The 21879-nt window shown below is 44.5% G+C and overlaps 1 protein-coding gene across 10 annotated transcripts in view; it reads right to left on the reverse strand.

Annotated features, from left to right (window-relative positions):
- The window catches only part of ABCD4 (ATP binding cassette subfamily D member 4), a 683911-nt gene that overhangs the window by 374351 nt on the left and 287681 nt on the right, over window positions 1-21879 (reverse strand). Inside the window, exon 1 of one of the 10 annotated variants that reach the window (XM_069637626.1) lies at window positions 4039-4118. The exons of 8 other annotated variants lie outside the window; for them this stretch is intronic. Coding sequence is in view for 1 of the 2 variants with exons in the window: in XM_069637617.1 (XP_069493718.1) it covers window positions 14336-16809 (2474 nt within the window). In the remaining variant the exon portion in view is untranslated. Of the gene's footprint in view, window positions 1-4038; window positions 4119-12708; window positions 16810-21879 lie in introns of those variants that run through there. One more of the 10 variants, XM_069637617.1, reaches the window with a different exon arrangement.

The following is a 21879-nucleotide window of genomic DNA, read 5'->3' on the forward strand; positions in this document are numbered from 1 at the left end:
AAAAGGCCCACCACAGGTGACAAATATCAGGGGCGACTAGGGATTGGTGCATTACGCAGATCCTGAGATTACTGCGATCCTTCAAAAGTGTTATGAAACACTACACCTCGCTGGTACGCCTAAACATGAAGTCTCAATGTCCACACTCTCTGAGGGTGCCAGAGGCCAAATTAATACCCCGTTCACTCCCAAAGACATTATGAAGGTCATAAGCGAACTCCCGAGAAATAAAGCCCCTGATCTGGACGGGCTAACTGCAGAGTTCTATATGGCGTTCAGGACGCTTCTGGGCCTGTGCCTACTGAAGGTCTGGGAGCAATCTCTCATCAATTCTGTATTGCTAGAGACTGTGCGCGAGGCCATGAGAACAGTACCTCTTGAAACCAGGGACACCTGGACACGATTGCGGGTCATATAGACCACTGTCCCTCATGAAAGTTGACGCTAAAATATACGTCAAAATTATTGCAAACTGCTGTTATCCTTGATGCCCCACATGATCCATCAGGATCAGGCAAGATTGATCCCTGGCAGATCCACGGCTCTGAACATACGTAGGGTGTTCAATGTACTGGCTCGCTTATCTGCTAAGGCCTCTGCAGTTGCGGTCACATTAGTTGCGCAGAAGGCCTTTAATGTGGTCTCATGAGAGTACATATTTAGCACATTGTCCAAGTGCAGACAGTGCAATCAGATGATTGAACACATTAGACTGCTGTATTCCCGGCCAACAGCAGAGTCCTGGTAAACGACATACTTTTGGAACCATTCGAAATCGAAAGGGGGACCCAATAAAGATCCTCCTATCACCAATCCTATTTGCCCCAGCGATTGAACCCATAACAGATTTAATCAGAGACGATCACAGGCACCATGGTATACAAATTACTGGATGCCTGGAGCTCATCTCTTTGTATGCTGATGATGTCTTATATATTGGAGACATCCAGATGAACCTATACCCTATAATCAAAGGGCATCACTCACTTCCGGGAGTTTTCAGGCTTCACCATAAATAACACTAAACCGAACATCTTCCCCCCCTCACAGAAGTTACGATACGACCACATGGTACATATCCCTTACAATGGTCACCAGACCAATTAAATGCTTGGGGGTGACAATCACTAGAGGTAAAGATGCCCTACTCACCAAGAACTATCACACACTCTAATAATACCTTATAGCAAAGCTAAAATAATGGACACACATGCTGCTCTCAGCTGCTGGTAGACAAGCTCTAATGAAGATGATTATTCTTCCCAAAGGACTGAACCTATTTTTTAATGTACCAAGCTATCTGGGAAACAATTACTTTGCTAACATACATGGTAAAATGTCTGAATTCTTGTGGCATGCCGATGCGGTAAGGACATTGCGCAGCCATATTGCAAAGGAGGGTTTGCAACTCCACACTTTGAATCTTATTGGGTGGCTGCCCAAGCGTAATTTGCATCCTTTTGGTTTGGGCATGAGAACATGCCACGCTGCAGCGTTCAGCAATAGATCAGGCAGAACTTGGAATGTTATCCCTTAATGGGGACTGCAAGGATAAATGTACATACGACCCGGTACAAAGAACACTCACTGCATGGCAGCGTTTATTTCTAAAAACTGGCGCGACTCGTCCCGGTTATAAATGGCTGTCAATCTGAAGGTTTTCTGCCTTACCCCTACTTGGGCTAGTGCCCTGCAGAAACATTGTGAAGGCTTGGGGTATGGCGCACCAGTGGACTTGTTTCCTGAAGGCCAACTCTTAGCAATGCAGACGTGGAGTGACGGACACGAAGGTACCCCAATCGAGGTTTTACAGTTTTATAGATTGAGGGCAGCACTCTCAAAATAGTGAGAGGGATGCCCAATCGAACCACCCGAACATTACTGTGTAGCTTTTATAGCCAACTCATACGGTTGCCGTAAAATATTAGGCTCCCTATATTAGATGATCTCAGATGAAACCCTGGTAAAGGCTGTCAAAACTAGAGACCATGGGCTATAGAGCTAGAACTGGAAATAACTGATGAAACGTGGGGGAAAATGTGTACGCTCATCAAGGATTTGTCCAATTTAAAATTATGACTAGACTACACTACACACTGGGTAAACTTAAATAAACGATATCCTGAGACTGATGGTCAATCATCCCACTGTGCAATTGCAAATGCTGAATTTTCAGCTTCATTTCGGCTAACACCGTTCGCCGAGCATATTGGTGTGGTATTAGGTTCTGAGTCCGTCGTGTGCTGTTGTGTGTAGGTCTGTGTGGTGTGTTTGTTGCTGCGGTGTGGTGAAGTGCGTGCGAGATGCTGGAGTTTTAAGAGGTGTGGTTTTGTTTGGCGAGAGGTGAATGAGGAGTGGTGAGGTTTTTTAGTAGGTTTTTTGGGGGATGGTTAGTAGCCTTGTTAAGAGAAATGCACGACCCTATTCGGTCTCCTCTGTGATTTAGCGATGGTTGTCTTTTTTTCGGTGATTAGGTTTCAGCATAAGACTGTGTCATCTTTCTGTCATTATGTTAGGTCAGCTACTCTTTGTGTTTCCATTTTGTGTTCGGCCGCCCCTTTTATCTCAGTTTTTCGTTGCTGCAACCTAGTCCTTTCAGATCTGTTTACTTGCGACCTACATCAGTACCCTTCGCCTTTTCTTAGTTGGTAAGGTTAATGGTAGTGTTAGGCTTGTTTGTCATTGTACTGTCCTTATGTGGTTGTCGCTCACTTTCTGTTCCACCTAGCATCGTTTTTCTTGTTCTTTGAGGGGTTTGACTTAGTCGATTCTGGGTGTTGTCTGTGGAATCATATATTCTGTCAGTCCAGTTTTGTGTTTCCTGTTTGATTGTTTCAGTCGTTTCAGTTTGCTTTCGAGGTGTTGAAGAGCCAGGTTTTTATAGTTTTCGGAATTTTAGATGGTCTTTGGTGTTTATTTCTTTTGGGAGGTTGTTCCAGGTTTTTGCTGCTAGGTGGGAGAAAGATTAGCCACCTAGTTTTTTCCTGGCGTACGGATTTGGTTCCAGGCGGATTTCATTGCTTGATCTAAGGAGTCTTGTTGGCTTGTAGATTGTTATTTTCTTTTGTAGAAATTCTGCTTCCTGTCCGCTGATTGCTCTGTGTGTTATGCACATGGTTTTGAACATGATACGATATTTGATTGGAAGCCAGTGTAGCATGTTTTTGCGCTGGAGTGATGTGGTCTCTTCTGGATAGTTTGAGGAGTCTAGCTGCTGCATTTTGGATGCATTGCAATTTCCTCAGGTGGTGTTCAGGCATCCCGAGGTAGAGGCTGTTTGCGTAGTCGATTCTTGAGATAATGAGGGTGACGATAGTCAGTGTTTTGTGGGTGAAGGAGGGGAAAGGTAGGATTCTTCTTGTTGAATGAAGGAGGAAGAAGTATACCTTAATTATCACATTAACTTGTGGTTCTAAGGTTAGAGCATTCATTGTCCATTAGGACTCCCAGGTTTTTTACTACCTTAGATGGGCGTAGTTCCCAGTTCTGCCGGCCAGGGGTAGGTGCTGTTTTCTTGATTTTTGGGTATAATCATGATTTGTGTCTTTCCTGGGTTGATTTTTAAGTTGTTGGTGTTCATCCAGTCATAGATTTCTTTAACACATTCTACTAGGGTTGAGTGATTGGCTTGTGTGTCTTTAATTTTGTAGATGATTTGAGTGTCATCTGCGTAGTTGTAGCATGTGATGTTGTATTTTTTGAAAATCCTGATTAACAGAGTCTGGTAGATGTTGACGTACAGTGGTGATAGTGAGGGTCCTTGTGGTACTCCACAGTCGTTAACTCGTAGAGTAGATTTGAAGGGTTTCATGTGAGGGATGTGTAATATGAGACTCACAACTGTGTTTAGTTTTCTCAAGGTTCGGAATTTTACTTTAAACAAACATAGAAAATAAGCCCCAACTAAATCGACTCTGCCAGGGTATTCCCTACATAATCTAGGATGTAAGGGAAAACCTCCTAGCATACAAAAAACAAACCTTCGCACTAAACAAAAATATTCAAAACAACATGGAAACAACATAAATAAAAGGTTACCAAACAAGCAATGTCTTGGATGACTTCTACTTGTCCTGGGCAGATCTTGCTCCCAAAGAAACGTCCCAAATTCAATTTCTTCCAAGAAAGAAAAAGAAAGTCTTAAACAAAGTCTTGAAAAGTTCCAAAGAAACAAAACTTCACACAAAAAAAAAATCCACTGGTAACAGTTCCTTTGTCGCTTGATGAAAAGATTCCTTTTCCAAGTTCCACAAATAACATAACAGCACCAATTGGATTCCTGCATAACCTCTTTCCAGAAAAGAATGGGTAAAGTTGAAGACAAAAAGTACCACTTCTTTTTAACAACAACTCTTCTGATTGCAACTTCTACAGCATCTTTTACATACAGTTTGTCAGGATGCTTCTACTTAGGGTTTGCGCTCTCTCAAGCAACTCCCTTCTACTAATGATACTGTGCGAGCAGGCTCCCTTGCCCCACAGTTGACTTCTGCATCTATCACTTTCAACTGCTACAGTTCTGACAAAAGTATTGGCGCCCACAGTTCTAACTCTGCAACTGCAACTTCTAATTTTACCTAACTCCAACAAGAATTCTTCAACCCCTACAGGTTGGCAAGGCACTCTTCTGTCTTGTATGGCCAGAAAGGGCAGCCTCTTTGCCTTTCCTTTCCGTCTGGCAGCTACCACAAAATCTGACTTTAGCTTCCAGACTATTTCTTTTTAGCTTAAAACAGTCTCAGTTATGCAGATCGTAAATCAGTTCCTTTTAACAAGTACCCAGCTCCCTTCCCCATCTTCATCTACACATTTTTCTCCACTGGTTACTCCAAAGCTGTAGTGCCACTCTTTCAGCCTAGGATAACCTTGTCACCCTTATATTAGAGGATGCTGGGGTAACAACAGGTTCAGCGACTCAAAGGTAATGGTGGTCACCTATTAAATTAGCTGTATTTACTTTAACAGGGTTTGGTCTACTGGCTTTGGCTATAATTGCTCTTTGTTCAGCTTCAACCACTTCCACAACTTTTACATTCATCAAGGCTCTAGGTAAGAGGTGTATGGATAGCCGCAAGACGGGTAAGGTCAGCTACCAAGCTTTATTCTATGCTGAAAACACAGTGATACCGTCAACCATACCACAGGGCTTAAGAACAACTTTGGATGTATTCTTGGATGTTTGTGGGACCTTGGAATTGCAATTGAATACTGACAAAACACACATTTTGGTATTCAAGTCACAGTTTGCCAAGTACAAATGCTTGGGTGTTTATGTGAAAGAAAGCAAACTAGAGCAGTGTAAGAAAGGCATGGTATCAAACAGTAAGACAGACACAAGTGATCACAGTTCAAGAGTGTTTATTGAATTTCCACTGGGATTGAAAAACTTCTATCTAATCCTAAATTCAAACATGGGAGCAAGCTACGACCATCAAATAATAATAACGTAGTCCTAGTGGTGTTGTATCAAAATAAAAGTGCCTATACTAATAAACCTATTGCCAATCCTTAATTCTAAATACAAATAGTGTGGGAAACAATCTTATGCAAAAGAAAAGTGTTCAAGAAATTATATGTCAGGATATTCAAGCCATTGGCTTTCCTTCCCCTCGTTTTAAGCACGGGACAAGGAGACACACGAGATTAGCACACTCTCTGGCTTCTCTAGCCCGAGGATGCAGTTCAAGACTTCAACATCAGGGTCTTCTGTGCCAAAGTCTCTTTGTCATTCAAAGTCTCTTATTATCTCAGAGGGCCTGATGAAACACAACAAAAGAGTAAAGTTCCTTTCTTCTCAGGATTTTCACTTTATACAACTTCTTGGGTGATTTACTGGTCACCCCAGGTCCCCCTACACCAGACTCAGACCCACTTTAACACAAAACCTTCAATTGGTCTCCCTCTGCCTGGCTCAGACCAAATTCACATACTTTTACAAACTTTCCCTATTTCATCAAAATCGAAGACTTTCGACTGTACGCATGATTTTACTTGACTTGTCGCAGGACCACTTTGATTCACATTTATTAGTTCTCTTGAAATTGGTCTCCCTCCGCCGGGCTCGGACCAAATGTATCTACGGTTATCACTTCTCAGCTGGATAGCTTATAGAGACCTTCAATTGAGCACCTACTCGGTGCCGGACCACACAATCAAAGGCATTGTAGCTTGCTTTAAAGTTCAATCATCAGCAGTTTTATTTCACTCGTGTCTCTTATCACACATGTTTTAACAACGTTCGTTCCAGCGCTCGACATACAATGTTGCTGCTTGTAACCTTGGCTTCAACACAGACCAGTCTTGTATCGATCGCATTCTACTGCTCGTCCCCGCTGCAGCATTTTATGTCCCTCAGGTGGGTTAGTTGGTTTCAGGTACACTCCCTTAAAACTAATTACCTGACCTTGCCAAAAGCTAGGATGGCTGGCCTGGTTTAGACTCCTGCATGCCACTTCAGTCTTCTTCTTCACAGTCCCTGGGAGATTCTGGTACATGTAGTCCATTTCAGAGGAATTGATTTTTCCTACTTCTTTGGAATGGCAAAAGGCCATGAAAAGGGTAGAGTTAAGCGGAAAGTTAAAACGCGGTTCCTCACAGTCTTACTGGTCTGATTGCCCCCCAAATCCCATTGTGATCCTCCCGCAGTATGCCACCACCAGGGTCAGGATCCAAGAGCTCCTGCCTTTCCCTGACCACATGAGAAGTGTCCCAGACCAGTTTCCTGGGGGGAATCTCGTCGGATTCTTCACACTAAGGGACTTGGTGTGGGCTAACGATTGTGAGGAGCTATTTGTGACAATGTTGCATGTAACATATAGGCTTATGGGTATTTGGGTGGAATTCTGCAGTTTCCTGCCCATAACGCCAGCGGTATGACCCAGGACTGGTGGTGAAAGCTAGAGGTGGGAGTACGTATGGAAGAACATCGGGTGAAATATTGTGAATAAGTGTGCCATCTTTAGATGTACTCACGCTGCTTATAGTACTGTGATATACTTAGATGTGTAATACCTCATAATATTGTAACTGTTTGCCAACAACAATAAACTAAGTTTCAACAACAGAAAAAAAGAAAATATGCCAATTGAAATGGGATACATATGATTATTTACATAAACAAGTATGCACTTGGATGAATAGATACAGTGAACAGAGAGACACTATGATATTTTTTTCTTTACAAAAATTTATTTTTTTCTGTAAATCGAGCTATACCAAATTCAACATCCATCATAGGTCCTAGCACAAGACAAAACAATAACTCAGACCAGGATAGGCCACAAACAAACCAGCAACGTACAACTGATAAGCAAATGGAAAGGCAACACAAACCCACTGATACTTTTTTTACAAAGGGACAAAAGAAAAAAAGAACTGTGGGGGCTAGGAGGAAACACCTGCACAGACAGAATTCAGAACAAGTATCTGTCAAGGAGAATCTAGCGATCAACCTATCCAAAAGAACAGTAGGTTCAATCTATCCAATACCTGTAACGCTCAACTGGTTTCCATGGGGATGTCACTCAGCCTGTTCTGACCTCTTACAACCTCGACCCCTTGCCTGGAGGCTATTCGACTGGAGACTGGGCCTGAAACACAGGATTGGTAGAGTTTTACTCCCTATTGTCTCTGTGTGCTTGAACCCCTTCTTCCCCGGGGTCCAACCCTTCCCTTTGATCCACAGCTCACCTCTTGGATAGTGTGCTCTCCGCCCTGCTTTCAGCGCAGGGGCACGTTGATTGATGCGGGCTCCTTGCTGCCTAGTTCCTTCACTGGCAAGAGTCCGACAGGTAAGCATAATGAGTCTTTTGAACAGTTGTCTAACTTCGTTCCTTTCTTTCCTTAGATGATGGCCGGCGTCCGGGGATGGCGGCGTGCTGCTGAGATTGAGATGAGTAGCGCTGAAGGTGAGTGAGAGCGCGATGCACCCCTTTCGTATTTGCATTGAACTGAGTTCTTTTTCTGTGTCTTTTAGGTGCCGCGACGTTTTCAGCGTGATTGCTGGTTATGAAGAACAAATGTGGTGGGTAAGCGCAGTATGCGGCGCCTCAAGATGTCTCCACGCTAACCTGGATTGTCTTTTCCCTCTTTCAGATGGATGAGAAGTTCCGGAGACAGAGTTCCCCCAGAGCGGCTGGGATTCAGGTAAGCGTTTGAAGCTCGTACAATATTTAAAAATAAGCGAAGATTTGCAGAATGCTTACTAATGCCTTTTTTCTGTTCTTTTCCCTTTTCCTTAGGAAGCGGCGTACCGGGATGGGAATGACACCGCCGAAGATGCCAGCAGGACAGAAGGAGCGATGAATGATGGGCAGAAGCGCCACAAGGTAAGGCTGTTCCTAATGGTGTTCTTGTTCTTGCAGGAGCTGAGCGCAGAAGAAAGATACAGGCCTACTGGAGACCGATCCGAACATGGTGAGTGTCACGCTGCAGGTGCAGAAAACGCAAAGCATGTTTCTCAGCCTGGGTGTGGCTTAAATAGTCTCTGGGTATCCCAGGGGTATCTGGGCTGAACCACACCCAAAAGACTAGACCGCACATGCAGTTCTGGGAACCGAAATGTGTGGGGGCATCCATCTTGTCCCCATCAATGCACTACAAGTCCAATCCCCAATGTTATCCTATGGGAGTGAGTGAGTCTGGTGCCACAAGCGCCAAGTCTGACTCCAAGTGGGTCTTTGGAGGGATGGAGAGGCCCTTGAGGGCCATGTAGTTGATCGTGGCCTGACTCCAGCCTGACATCTTAGAGGGCTGGGGACATGAGGGGCAGGAATCATGACAATACCAAAATCAAACTTTTCAGATTCATTTGTAATTGTGTTTTTCTACTCTGGAAACACCAGAACAGCAAAACCAAGAGAATGACAAAAAACCAAGAGAATGAAGAAAGGGAACAGGTGTAAAAGCAACTTTATGCCTCCATTGCCACATCCACTATAGATGTTGTCCATGAAACCATCCTTCATGACCTTAGAAAATCACGTGCAAGGTACCCAATTATCGTAATCTTAATAAAAAGGATATGTCAATCTTCAGAAACTTGTATGAATACGTTAGCATAGTGATCCGTCCATCGGATAAAGGAGGGGCACTAGTCACCATGGACATTGAGGACTTTGAACCTGAATGCACAAGACAATTGAGCGATAACTACATATTCCTTACTTGAACATGATCCTACACTTGAGATCTCAGAGAACCTTAAACTACTATTGCAACAAGCTGAAGATCTCAAATGGATAAATGATAAAAAGAAAGAAATTCCTTTACAATTTATATCCCAGGGTACCATGTTTTTATCTCCTCCCTAAATCGTTAGAGAAACCACCAGGCAAGCCAATTGTATCAGCAACCAATGGGATCTTTCAGCCATTAGGTATCTACATTGACATCATTTTACAACCACTTATAAAAAAGCATGCCACTTATATCAAGGATACCACCCATGTTTTAACTATCCTTAATTCTCTAGCAGTTGAAACGGATGACATTTTGGTAACAATGGATGTCAAAGGCCTCTACATGTTCATACCCCATCATATGGGCTTAGAGGCTATTGAATGGATTCTACTCAAAGAAGATTGGGTGGGCGCAGTGTAGGAATTTGTTATCTGTTTACTAGAATTCATTTTACAAAACTCATATTGCAAGCACAAAGTGAAGTACTATCTCCAAATAACCAGTACATCAATGGGAGCCACTATGGCACCATCCTATGCAAACAGCTTCATGCTCAAATTCGAGTACATAACACATCACCCTGTTTGGCACAAATACATTAAGTACTGGGGAAGGTATACACATGACGTGCTCCTGATTTGGAAAGGCACCACTAAAACTTTGAACATCTTTCTTGAATATCTCAATGCCATTGATGAGAGAATCCAATTTACACACAAAATAGGCAACTCTGAAGTAAATTTATGAGATAAATACATTGAACCCATTGTACCAAACATTCTTACCAGCACTTATCACATACCCACATACAGTAACAATTTGTTACATCTTCTGAGCTTCCATTCACCTAACACGTTGAGAAGTCTTCCGTAAGGTCAATTGCTTAGGGTGAAGCGCATAGTCAACGAGGAAGATCAATGTAAAAAGGAATTTGCAAGAATGACCAAAAGATTCTTAGAGTGGGATTACTCTACAAAAGAACTTGAAGAGGCACATATTCAAGTTAACTCCAAAACTAAAGAAGAATTATTGGACATAAAAAAGACTACACAATCTCTACCATTGGTATTTGTAATAAAATACTGTACCCAATCATCAAAAGTTTTAAAAAAGCACACTTAATCACTGAAAAATGTTTACAAGTGATAAGATTGCATGATCTGTTTAGCAAACACCTGTGTTTGCTTACCAAAGGAGCAGTGACCTAAGATCTGTTAGCAAAATCTCAACAAGATTAAATCCGTAGAATCAATACCAAAAGAAAAAGGTACCTTGTTATGTTATGTTATTTCATTTGTAAGGCGCCAAAGCCCGAAGGCATCCAGGCGCCGGAAGAAAGAAAGTAGGCCCTATCTAATACACATAGGTAGCTGGATCAGAATATTATGAGAAGAGGAAAGTCTTTAACTGTTTCCGAAACATCATAAGATTGTTTGTATTACGCAGAGACACCGGAAGGGCATTCCAGGCCTGTGCGGCCTGTACATGAAAGGCACGGCCATTGCCACAAGCTCTTTTCACTCAATCTACGTATAGAGAGCAGGTTTTAGCTGAGCGAAGAGATCTGCTAGGTACGTATATCTTCAACCTATTCTTGAGATATATGGGCGCATCACCATAAATACATTTATGGCAGGTTGTCAAGAGCTTGAATTGTATTCTAGCTGAAATTGGCAGCCATGGAGACTCCTCCTAGCTGCGGATGTGGGCTCTAAGCGCTTCATCAGAAAGACAATGCGTACTCCAGAGTTTTGAATCTTTTGGAGTCTTTGTAAGTCAGCTTTCTTCGCCCCTCCCAAAAGAGCATTACAATAGTCCACTCTAGGCAGTATTACGGCGCGGACTAATTTTTTTCGGTTTTCCTCTGAGACCAGCGGGGCCACTTGACGAAGCACTTTCAGATGATAGTTAGTGCTTTTCACAATGGCGTCAACGTGGGCCTTGTTGTCTAAACTGGCCTCCAAATAGGTGCCCAAAGTCTTAACCTTGGATACCACTGGTATCTGACAGCCATCGACCAAAAAGCTGTTATACTGAGATCCCAACTTCTCTCTGGCTTGTCTGGGACCATATAGCATTAGCTCTGTCTTGGTGGCGTTAAGGCAGAGCCAATTTAAGTTTTGTTGGTCCTTACTATGGTCTCCATTGACCTCCAGTGCCAACTGGAAGTCGTCTGCATAATTGCAGAAAAAGAGGTCTGAATTCTCAAGATCCCTACATAAAGGAATGATATAAATGTTAAAGAGCAAGGGGGAGAGGCAGGCCCCGTGAGGGACTCCACAGATGGTGATCTCAGCATCGGAATCACTCTCACCCCAATGCACTCGAGAACTACGTCCCTCAAGGAATGACTTGAGCCAGGTTATTGCCTCCACTGAGAGGCCTCCAACCGTAGACATGCGGTCTAACAGAATCTTATGATCAAGCAAGTCAAAGGCTGCCGATTCCAGTCCAGATAGCATGTGTGTCTGCAGATCTAACAAGGCACTCTCAGTGCCATGGAAACTACGGAACCCTGACTGTTTGGTATGAAAGATATTTCTTTCTGCCACATGTGCCTGCAGTTGTAACGTGGCCACTTTATCCACAAGTTTTAGGAAGAAAAGGGTGTTAGTGATTGGTCTGAGGTTTGCGGCATCATTAGGGTCTAAGCCAACCTTTTTCAACAGAGGAGTAACTACTACATGCTTTATAGATGAGGGAATGTGATTAGTACGAAAGGAGGAGTTTACAAAACGACAAAGAAAAGGGGCAAATATGTCCTTGTGTTCTAATATGATTTTCGATGGTAGAAGTTCACCAGGACAACTAGTCGGGTGCATGGCGCGCATAATGTTACAGATGTCTGTTATAGTGTGTTCTTTGAAATTAAACTTAGCTTGGGGTTGTTGCGGAGATTGTTCTCCTTTGGAAAAGGATTTAGATGTAACTTTGGGTTTAGACTGTGTCTCTTGATCACTGTCATGATTAGGTTCGCTGAGGGTAGTACTGAGAGTTATTTTGGCTAGTTCTTGGAGAATTTTGCTTTGGGCCGTTTTCAACTTATCGGAAAAAGCCTTTTGTACCTTTGTACAATCATCCCTAGTGGGTTTAATGACTGGGTTTATACTTGCAGGTTTTTCCCAAGATCTTAGAAGAGAAAAAAGCTCTTTGGTTTGATTTCCAGCATTAGTAATTTGATTATTGTAGAAGTTATGCTTAGCTTGTACAATTTTCAACTCATATTCCTTAGCCTTAGTTTTCCAGATCTTGAAGGGAAGCGCCCCCAATTCAGCACGATCCTCCCCGCAATGAGAGACAATAAGGGACTCTCCCGTAGTGGGAATAAGACCAAGACAGAGTGCGGGTGAGCGTAAGTGGGAGTTTATCCAAGGATAAGGCATGCAAAGAACTCTGCAACCTACGAGAGCGCTCTGCCTGACAATAGCAAAGACAGGCGTATTTCTAATACAAAAAACGTCATCAACACCTAAACACTATAGGGGGCACAAGTCAATTGGGATTGGGTGGTGTCGACTAACTATAGGTGTTGCTGGCGCGGGGTTGGTCTTGGCGGGACGACGTCACTGGTCAGCCTCGTGGGTTGGGTTGGGCCTGGCAGGCCGGCTTGAGGTCATCCATGCGGTGTTGATGTGCTGGGGCAGCCTGTGACAATAACGAATACCTTTCCTGTCTCATTTGCCCTAGGCCATGCACACTACAGTTATTCAGAAAATGACATTTACGTTCATTAATAAATCGCTTCACCAGCTTATCTTATAAAATAAACACAACACATGAGGAATGCACCTCGTGAGAGGTCTGGTGGTTGTTGGTTGGGGTGAGATTTACCTGTGTCTTATTGACCGGTATTTTAGGTCACGGGACGGGGCTCTGGGACCTGGGCCGAGTGATACATGTCTGTCTGCTGCGTTAGAAGTTATTATATAGATGGGTCTCTGTGTCTTGTCCCAATGATGGGGGTCGTCCTTACACGGGGTCAGGATTCTTGGGGGGGTTCGTGGGGATTTATGAGAGGGTGCTGGTAGATCAGTGGGTTCATCCGTGGGTTTATTACCGTGCTGTAAATAACACAGGTGGCGGGCTGTGGCCTTGGTTGCGGCGCCGGGGCCTCTGACTCTCTGAAGTAACGCCAGCTTGGTTGGGGGAGGTGAGGGAGCGCAGCACAAGTCTTAGCTTTTTTATCTGGCAGGCTTGGTGGGGTGGGAGAGGGAATGACCTTGCATATACTCACAAAGGTATTTTCCTCGTGCGTTGCTGATCAGTGAATGCAGAAGTTTTATACTGTTCTGCCTTATTTTAACGTTATTCAGACACACATATATATATATATATATTTCATTTTCGTTACACATTTCTTTAATACAGTCGGTTCCAGTACCTTTTCATTACCTAACATTATGTTCACTACATTGTGTGCGTATTGTATGTACATTAGACGTTATACGAGGGATATCTAGGTTATGGCCTACAGAGATTGATGCTCGCCGCTTTGGGTGATTCAAAACATATATGAGTTCAAGTTTCTACATACTATTGAAAAACACTTTTACAAATAGAGGTTACACGTTTGGTCAACATCTTTCTCCGTGGTTATAGCAGCATTAGTCCAGACCTGGAGGGATATCATATAACGTTACATTTTTATGGTTCGTTCACATTTTAAACAGAGGTAGTTCATTAATACCAATACTTGAACTATTTTCTACCTTCTTCAGATAGTGATGCTTCAGCTTTTTTCCCCGTTGCCCCGGCCTTGCGGTCCGGGTCATACGGGGTGCAATATCACATTGTTACTAATATAATGTTGCCGTGTTGGCATCTCGGGTTTAGCTCATCTCCGACTTTCTCATGGGAACGCGCTCGCAGCGGATCTGCCAGGGCTGCTGAGGCGGCAGAGATGCATGAAAGGCCCTCCAAAGGTGGGGGCCTCGTTACAGTGTGCTGAACTCACACCATGTTTGCTGTGCACGATGGCGTCTAGGCCTAACTTAAGTTTCGGTAAATGCAAAGACAGGGTGCGTGTGGGCAATGTCGTCGGCGGGTGAACCCCCCTCCACCTGGGCCCGGGTGGCATGAGGGTGCTCCCACCGAGCCATGGTCCTCACCTGGGGAGGGAGCTGTAGGTGAGGAGGGCCTCGTGGCCATTCCTCCCCTACATTTCCCCCCTTTCGTTACTTAAAGTAACGAATTTCTTTAGCTCTTCTAATCTTCTACATTCTTGTTCTTCTAACACTGCACCATCCCATGCAGGGGTTCCTTTTATAGGCATCCATGCTCTGCACACCCCCCTTAAGCTCTCACCTCTCCTAGCATACTCGTCTGGTGTACATGTCAAATATATACAGTCGCCGGTCTCTTCCAGATCTACCCAGACCTCCTCATACCATTCCAGTTCTACGTCTCGTGGTTCTTTAATCGTGGTGTGCCATAGCTTATCTACTATGTACTTGTCACGGCACATAGGCACTAACTGGTACCTGGGGGTGTTGTCTGTTCCTGTCTGCACATGTACTTCTTGTGTTGCTTTAATTGTACCACCGGAGTTGCCCATTGTCACCATCATCATTGCACCGTTAGGGACTGCATTAGCACAACATCGGAGGCCCACCTGGCACAGGCAGAACATCACAAGGATGATCACCACTATTGGTATCAGGAACTTCATTGTCACTCCAAGCCATGAGGGAACCCAAGAGAAGATATTGTCGAACCACGAGCTATCCTCAGCTCCACCTTCCATTTTCATCTTCTCGCCCAGGTTATGTACTGCTTCAATAACGTGGGACAGGGACCCATTTTCTGCGTCTTCGGAAGGTACGAACGTGCAGCATGCACTTCCTATTTTTCGGCAAACACCTCCATCGATTGCTGTTAACAGGTCTAGGACATACCTGTTTTGCATGGTCATTAATCGCAGAGCTCGTAGTTCCACCTTTATTATGTTAAACCCTTCTTCAGTGTCATTGGCCAACTGGATCAGTTCCCACCGTGTGATCTGGAGCCATTTTGCATTTGCTCTTGCTTGGACACTTGATACTAGTGAAGCAAAGAATGTTTCCACGGAGCTGAACAGGCGATACTTGTCTGGGATCTGTGCCAATAAATCAGATGATGCTTGTGATATGTAGTTCGAGGCTCGCTTGTTCCTTGAGAGCTCTTCTCCTTTCCCTCCGGAGGACAGGACATAAAGGTGCGCTTGTGTAGTTGGAGACGCTGCATTCTGGTTCAAGCCTTCGTTCATCGTGTTACTTCTGTCAATATGGCTTTCGGGAATCACCATTAGTGTTGAATGCAAAGTGGCCATTGAGCAGCTACCACTCCATGATTGGGGAAGGTGCAGGTACGCCTTGTTCCCGCATACCCAGTAGGTGTCCATTAGTGCTGCTGTTCCTTTTTTCATATCTGGGATGGTGAGAGTTTTGTTACAGTTCTTGTTCGTTCCTATTGCCATTTTTCCTTCTCCCTTGAAACATAGTTTGTTTTGTATTTCACTTTGTAGCTTAAAGGGTTTTTCCATCGCTGTTACCCATGTTAATTTAGGGATGTGTTCTTTCCATATTGGCAAGCACGTTCTTTCCATCCACCGCAACTTTTCCGGTTGAACACCCTTCAGTGCTTCTGCCTTGCACAGCACTTCTTCGTCTTTCCATTTGCTTTCGGAAAACAGTGTCCCTTGTATTGCAAAGAAAGGTTCTTTAAGGCAGATCACTCCAGACGCTTGCGAATAGCACGTTTTGTTGTTCTGTACCATTCTGAAAGAGACATCGTGTGCTTGGAAAGTGTTCTTTATTCTACACAGCGTGAGATGAAGGAGACATTGGGCATCCACAATGGGCAATTCTCGTGGCAACAATACTTTAGGTGTGCCTGATGCATGGGGGATAAGTGAGCAGACATAACAGCTCTCATTGGTTGTTTGTTTAGCTGTTGTGCTCATATCTGCATACCATTTATTTGCTTGGTGAGGGTGTCGTGGGTCTTCCATTTTGTCTAACCCTAGCCCATAATACTCATCATACCCTTTTCCACCAGTCTCTCTTCTCCGCCTACTTTTCTCCCTTCTTCTGTACCTTCTCGTTATAGGAGGTGAAGAACCAGGCCCCCCTTCCTCCCTCCCACCCCCCTTTTCTAATTCTTCATATAGGGACTTGTGTTCTGTCATCATAATCACTTTTCCATCCTCATTAATAAACAAGAGATCGTTGTTTGAAATTGGGGCGGGAGGGATCGTGTGGTTGTTGTATGTTCCAGGTTGGGACATTGTGTCATTATCTACATTTTTGGTTCTCCATTGTGAGAGGACAGCAGTGGGTGGTGTAGTATAGTATCCCCACACAAAGTGTGATCCATCCCAGATCAAGAAATCACCTTCTTTGATACCTACAGTCGGAATTGTTTTCGTTCCAGGAGCAAGGGTGGTGTTGTTCCCCCCTCCCCCCTCGTTCATCTCGGTAGAGATGAACGCTATAATCCAGTGTAACACCAGACAAAACATTGAGATGAAGAACACGATAGCACACATTGATAAACCACATTCAAATGAATATGTTAATCTAGCCACTAACATTTCTCTAAATCTAACATATCTATTAGTTGCAGGCTGCCCATTCGATGCCATGATAAATCCTGTTTGAGACACAAAAGTTCATTAAATACAAACATGTAAGCATTTCCACATTGTAACGTTTCGGTGATAAAATATAGGGTTGGGTGAGGAAGGGGGTTTGTTGACAGACAAGGTAGCTTTCAGTCAATATTATTCGTACCTTACTATATATATATATAAATAATAAAAAACATGACATTTTTAAAAACAACAATAATAAAAAACATCTTAAAGAGTACAGGAAGGGAAAAAAGAACCCCACGCAAAACTTTCAAAAATTGTAAAAAGAAAATTTACATATACATGTGTACATGTTTTAGTCCAGGACATTTGTTGCGCGCTAATTGTGTTCACTGTTCATCTCATGAAGCACACAAAATTCCAATCATTCATTCCGCACAACTTCATCGTCCGCTGTTGCCTGTGCCTCATCCTGCACCTCACTCTCCGCAGCGCTGTAAGCTTTACGTACATCTGTCAAATGCACCCAATATCGCAGGCCCTTAACCTTTACTGCTGTAGGCGTGCAAAACACTACCTCATAGGGGCCATGGAAGCGTGGTGCGTTCCACCTCCGCACAAAACTTCTAACATATATAAGGTCACCAGGCATTAGCTGTAGTGGTTTTTCAGGCAAACCGTTTGGTTCAGTCGCGTTCCCCTCCTCTCTTGTCGAGGGGGGGGCTAGTTGCTTTGAAATTACGCGCGCTGCCCGTGTCAATTTTCGCAGGTATTCTGTGAACTCCTCCCCCAATATAGCTGCGCTTCTGTGTGCATCAGAACGCTCACGGAGAGGCGAATGCGCTGTGTGCATTCTTCTTCCCGTGACGATCTCGTGCGGGGACAAATGGTGATCCTTACTTGGCTGGTTTCGTAGCTCAAACAAGGCCAAAGGCAGGCAGTACATCCAAGTCTTTTTAAGGGAAAAACAAAGTTTTGATAATCTGCTTTTTAACAGGCCGTTTATCTTTTCTACGACGCCATTACTTTGAGGATGATAAATCGAACATAATTTGTGCTTTATTCCCAATAATGTAGTCACTTCTTTAAAGAGTTCATTAACAAAATGCGTCCCGTTATCTGAGCGAATAACGTCGCAAATTCCCCAGCGCGGAAACACTTCCCGCACTAGGAACTTCGCGGCGCCCTTCGCGTCAGGGCGGGCACAAGGGCCTGCCTCCACCCACCTCGAAAATGGACATACAACCACAATCATGTATCGAGCCCCGTTACACCTTTCTCCCATGTCTACATAATCAATGTGGAGCTCTCTGAATGGGCCACTTGGTTTTGGTATCGTACCCCTTAGTGTACGCAATGTCATACCTGAGTTGTAAATTTGACATGTCGTGCATTCTAGAGCTAACCTTGTGACGTGTTCCTGGAGGCAAGGTGTAAACCAATCTTCTTGTATCTCTGCCATTATGTGTTTCTTTGTGTTGTGTGCAGGAAAGTGTAGTTGTTGAAATGCTATTTCTAACAGCGTGATTGGCATTACCACTTTTCCTGAACTCTCTTGTCGCCACAATAAATCAGTCGGTGATTTGCTGCATCCTCTCTTAGTCCACAGCAATTTTTCCTCTGCACTAGCTCCCTCTTGCAGCTCTATTATCTCCTGTGTGGACATCATGTTGTATCCTGTGGGGACTTCTTGGCTTGCTGTGTGGTGCAACATGTACTCTCCTATTTCACCTTTTTGTAGATATGAAGCTGCTTTGGCAGCGGCGTCTGCTGCCGCGTTCCCCAAAGATATAAAATCTGTATTTGCGGTATGAGCTTGACATTTTACGATGGCCACTGCCGTGGGGTCTTGCAGGGCCTCAATCAGTTCTTTCAATAATTCTGCATGCTGGACTGGCGTTCCGTCTGCTCGCCGAAACCCTCTCCGCCCCCACCGGGCCAACCCGCCGTGAACTGTTGTTGTCATGTATGCTGAGTCTGTATATATGGTCACTGCGCACCCCTTGGCGGCATGCAATGCTTCTATTAGCGCTATTAGTTCTGCTGCTTGCGCTGAATAGTGCGATGGGAGGCGGTGTTGTACTAGTATCTCATATTCATCTTCCTCTAATCGTACCACTGCCATACCCACATGCTTTTCTCCTGTCTCCATGTCGATTGATGCTGACCCGTCCACAAAATACACCTCACCCTCGGTCAGGGCATTTTCAAAAATCACTGTATCCTTACTTTCGTCACCTGTGTACGTGGCGCAGTTGTGGTTTTGCATGTCCTCTATGGTGCATGCCTCTGTGATGAATGTGGCTGGGTTCACTGTTTTACATCTTACTATATGGATGTTAGCGCTGGACAGTATTATCTCATATGCTGTGGCGCGTTGTGTTGTCAATGTGCTCTTTGTTCGCTCTAATATTGCAAAAAGTGAGTGTTCCACAAACAGTGTCACCGGGCAGCCCATTACTATCGTGGCACTTTTTTCAATTGCGAACGCGGCTGCAGCTAGGGATTGCTCGCAGGCGAAATGACCTTGCATTACTGCGTCTAGGGTGCCGCTGTAGTAAGCTAGTGGTTTGTGCCCTAAGGATGTTTTCTGTGTCAGTACTGCTGTCATCAATGTTCCTTTGCAGTGTGAAAATAAGAAGAATTCGCGCCCATAATCTGGGTTTGCTAGTACTGGAGCGCTTGATATCAGCTCTTTTAGTGAGTTAAATGCTGTGTTCATCACCTCTGTCCATTCTATGTGTTTGTGTTCTTGTTGTGCTTCTTTCAGTGCCTGTAGCAGGGGCCTTGTGTACGCCGCATAGTCCAATATCCATGCTCGGCAATAGTTACACATACCCAGAAATTTCTGCATCTCTTTTACTGTTTTGGGCTCCCCAATTGTTCTAATCGCCTGTGCCCTGTCTGGTATAATTCGCTTGCCATCCTTTGATATCAACTGACCCAAGTATAGGACCTCCGTCAGACAGTATTGTAACTTCCCCTTGTCCACCTTGTACCCCTTATTTGCCAATAATGTCAAGAGTGTTATCGAGTCCTGTCTGCATTCTTCCTCAGCCTGTGCACAAACCAATAAATCATCAACGTACTGAATCACTGTGCTTTCTACAGACAAATTCCCCAGATCTTCATGTAGTACCCTGTTAAATATGCTTGGGCTCTCGCAATATCCTTGTGGTAGTCTGCAGTGTTCGAACCTCCTTCCTCCCAATGTAAATGCTGTCAAGTACCTGCTCTCTTCTGCCAAGGGAATCGAAAAGAATGCATTTTTTAAGTCAATTACTGTGAAGTGTGATGCTATTTTTGGAATGTTGCACAGTATTGTCGCCGGGTTCGGGACTAAAGGGAACTCCTTCATTACCACATCGTTCAATGGGCGTAAATCTTGTATCATCCTCCATGAACCCCCCTTCGCTTTTTTGATTGGGTAAATGCATGTGTTGCATGGGGAGTTTGAGGGCACTATTATACCCTGTGCTAGCAGTGCTTCTATTGTCTCTCTGATCCCTTCTTCTGCTTCTCGCGACAGTGGATATTGTTTCACCCGGGGTAGTATTGCTCCTTGTTTTACTTTTATCACCACAGGCTGAACTTCATGTAGCAACCCTACATCGTGGGGGCCATTAGTCCATAAGTTAGCGGGTACTGAACTCATGTCTTCATCAAAAAATGTATGCGGTGCTCCTACTACCGCCATTAGTTCAACTTTAGTTTGTCTGGCTGTAACTACGATGTCGCAGGGCATTGCCAGTTCCATCACTACTTCACCATCTCCCTCAGTGTCAGAAAATAGCTCCTCGTCCGAGAGCTCTCTCAGGGGGATATTTGCATTTGTACACAATACTGTCCGCCACTCACACCCTTCCATGTCAATACCAATCACGCATATTCTGTTTGCTGATACATGTATTGCATGCAAATCCAATGATAGTACTTCCCCAAGAGCAGTGTCAGGGCTTGCTATGGGACGAAAAAGGAATTCTGCTGGTATTCTCCACTCCACCCTTTTTAGTTCTGGTACTATGAGAGCCAATGTTCTCATGCCTTCAACAAACATCTCCTCATTTCTTGGTACCCCTCTGATCTCTTTTATTATTGTGTGGCCGTGTATTACTGCTAATATACGGAGGGGGCATATGCCTGGCGTTGAACATACGATGCCGCTCCCTGTGAATGATATGGTCATGTTTAGTTTGCTCAAGAGATCTCTCCCCAGTAAGTTGATGGGAGAGTTTTCATAGTACAGTAAGGGTGCTTTCACTGTTTTACCCCCCACTGTCACATCCAATACCTCTGTGTAAGGAACTTCAATTACAGCCCCAGAGAACCCCTGCGTCTCTAACGTTCTATTAGATAACGGGAACCGGCCCTCTCTAATGCATGATTTCTCCGCTCCCGAATCCACCATGAATATGAATTGCTTGTCTCCTATCTGCGCTCCTATCAATGGTTCCTCTGATGCATTGTGGGTCGTAGACAGTACTGGACACGCAAGTGCTCTCTGTGGGCTGTCCTATGCGGGGTGTCTCATTGCCCCCCCTTGATCGAAAATATTCCCCGAAACTACTGACACTCCACTGTAAGGTGCGGGGGCTGGTGCCCCATTAGCTCCTGTGGCGAAAGTATTACCAGGCGTGTAGTGCACATTGTCATTATTCTGTGGGCTGGTTTGTGTTCGGTATTGATGTCCGTGTAGTTGTGCGTTACTCCTTTGTACTACATTGTCTGGTTGCTGGTATTGTCCCATGGGGAGGCCGTAGGGGCTTCCTGGATGGGGGTGTCCGTACTGTTCTATCTCTTGGAAACCGTTGTTTTGTCTGCTCCTACATTCCCTTGAGTAATGCCCCCATCTCCCACAATTCCAACAGCTCCCCTGTGGACCTCTGGGACCCTGCCACCCATTTCCTCCCATTCCTCCATACCCTTGTCCTCCTCTTCGCCCCCTGTACCCACCTCTTCCTCCTCTTGGGGCCCACTCTTGCCACGTTGGACCTCCGTTCTGCTCCTGCTCTGTCCACTGTCGTTGCCCTTGTCCTGCCCAATTCGCTGCTATTCTTCCTTGTATTGCTATTTGCCCCTCCTCTCCTTCCTCTCCCTCCCGTATGAGTGGGAGTCCCGCTACCGCTGCT

This window comes from Ambystoma mexicanum, chromosome 14 (genome assembly GCF_040938575.1).
Source record: "Ambystoma mexicanum isolate Mex_15411 chromosome 14, UKY_AmexF1_1, whole genome shotgun sequence".
In the NCBI taxonomy this organism is placed as follows: domain Eukaryota; kingdom Metazoa; phylum Chordata; class Amphibia; order Caudata; family Ambystomatidae; genus Ambystoma; species Ambystoma mexicanum.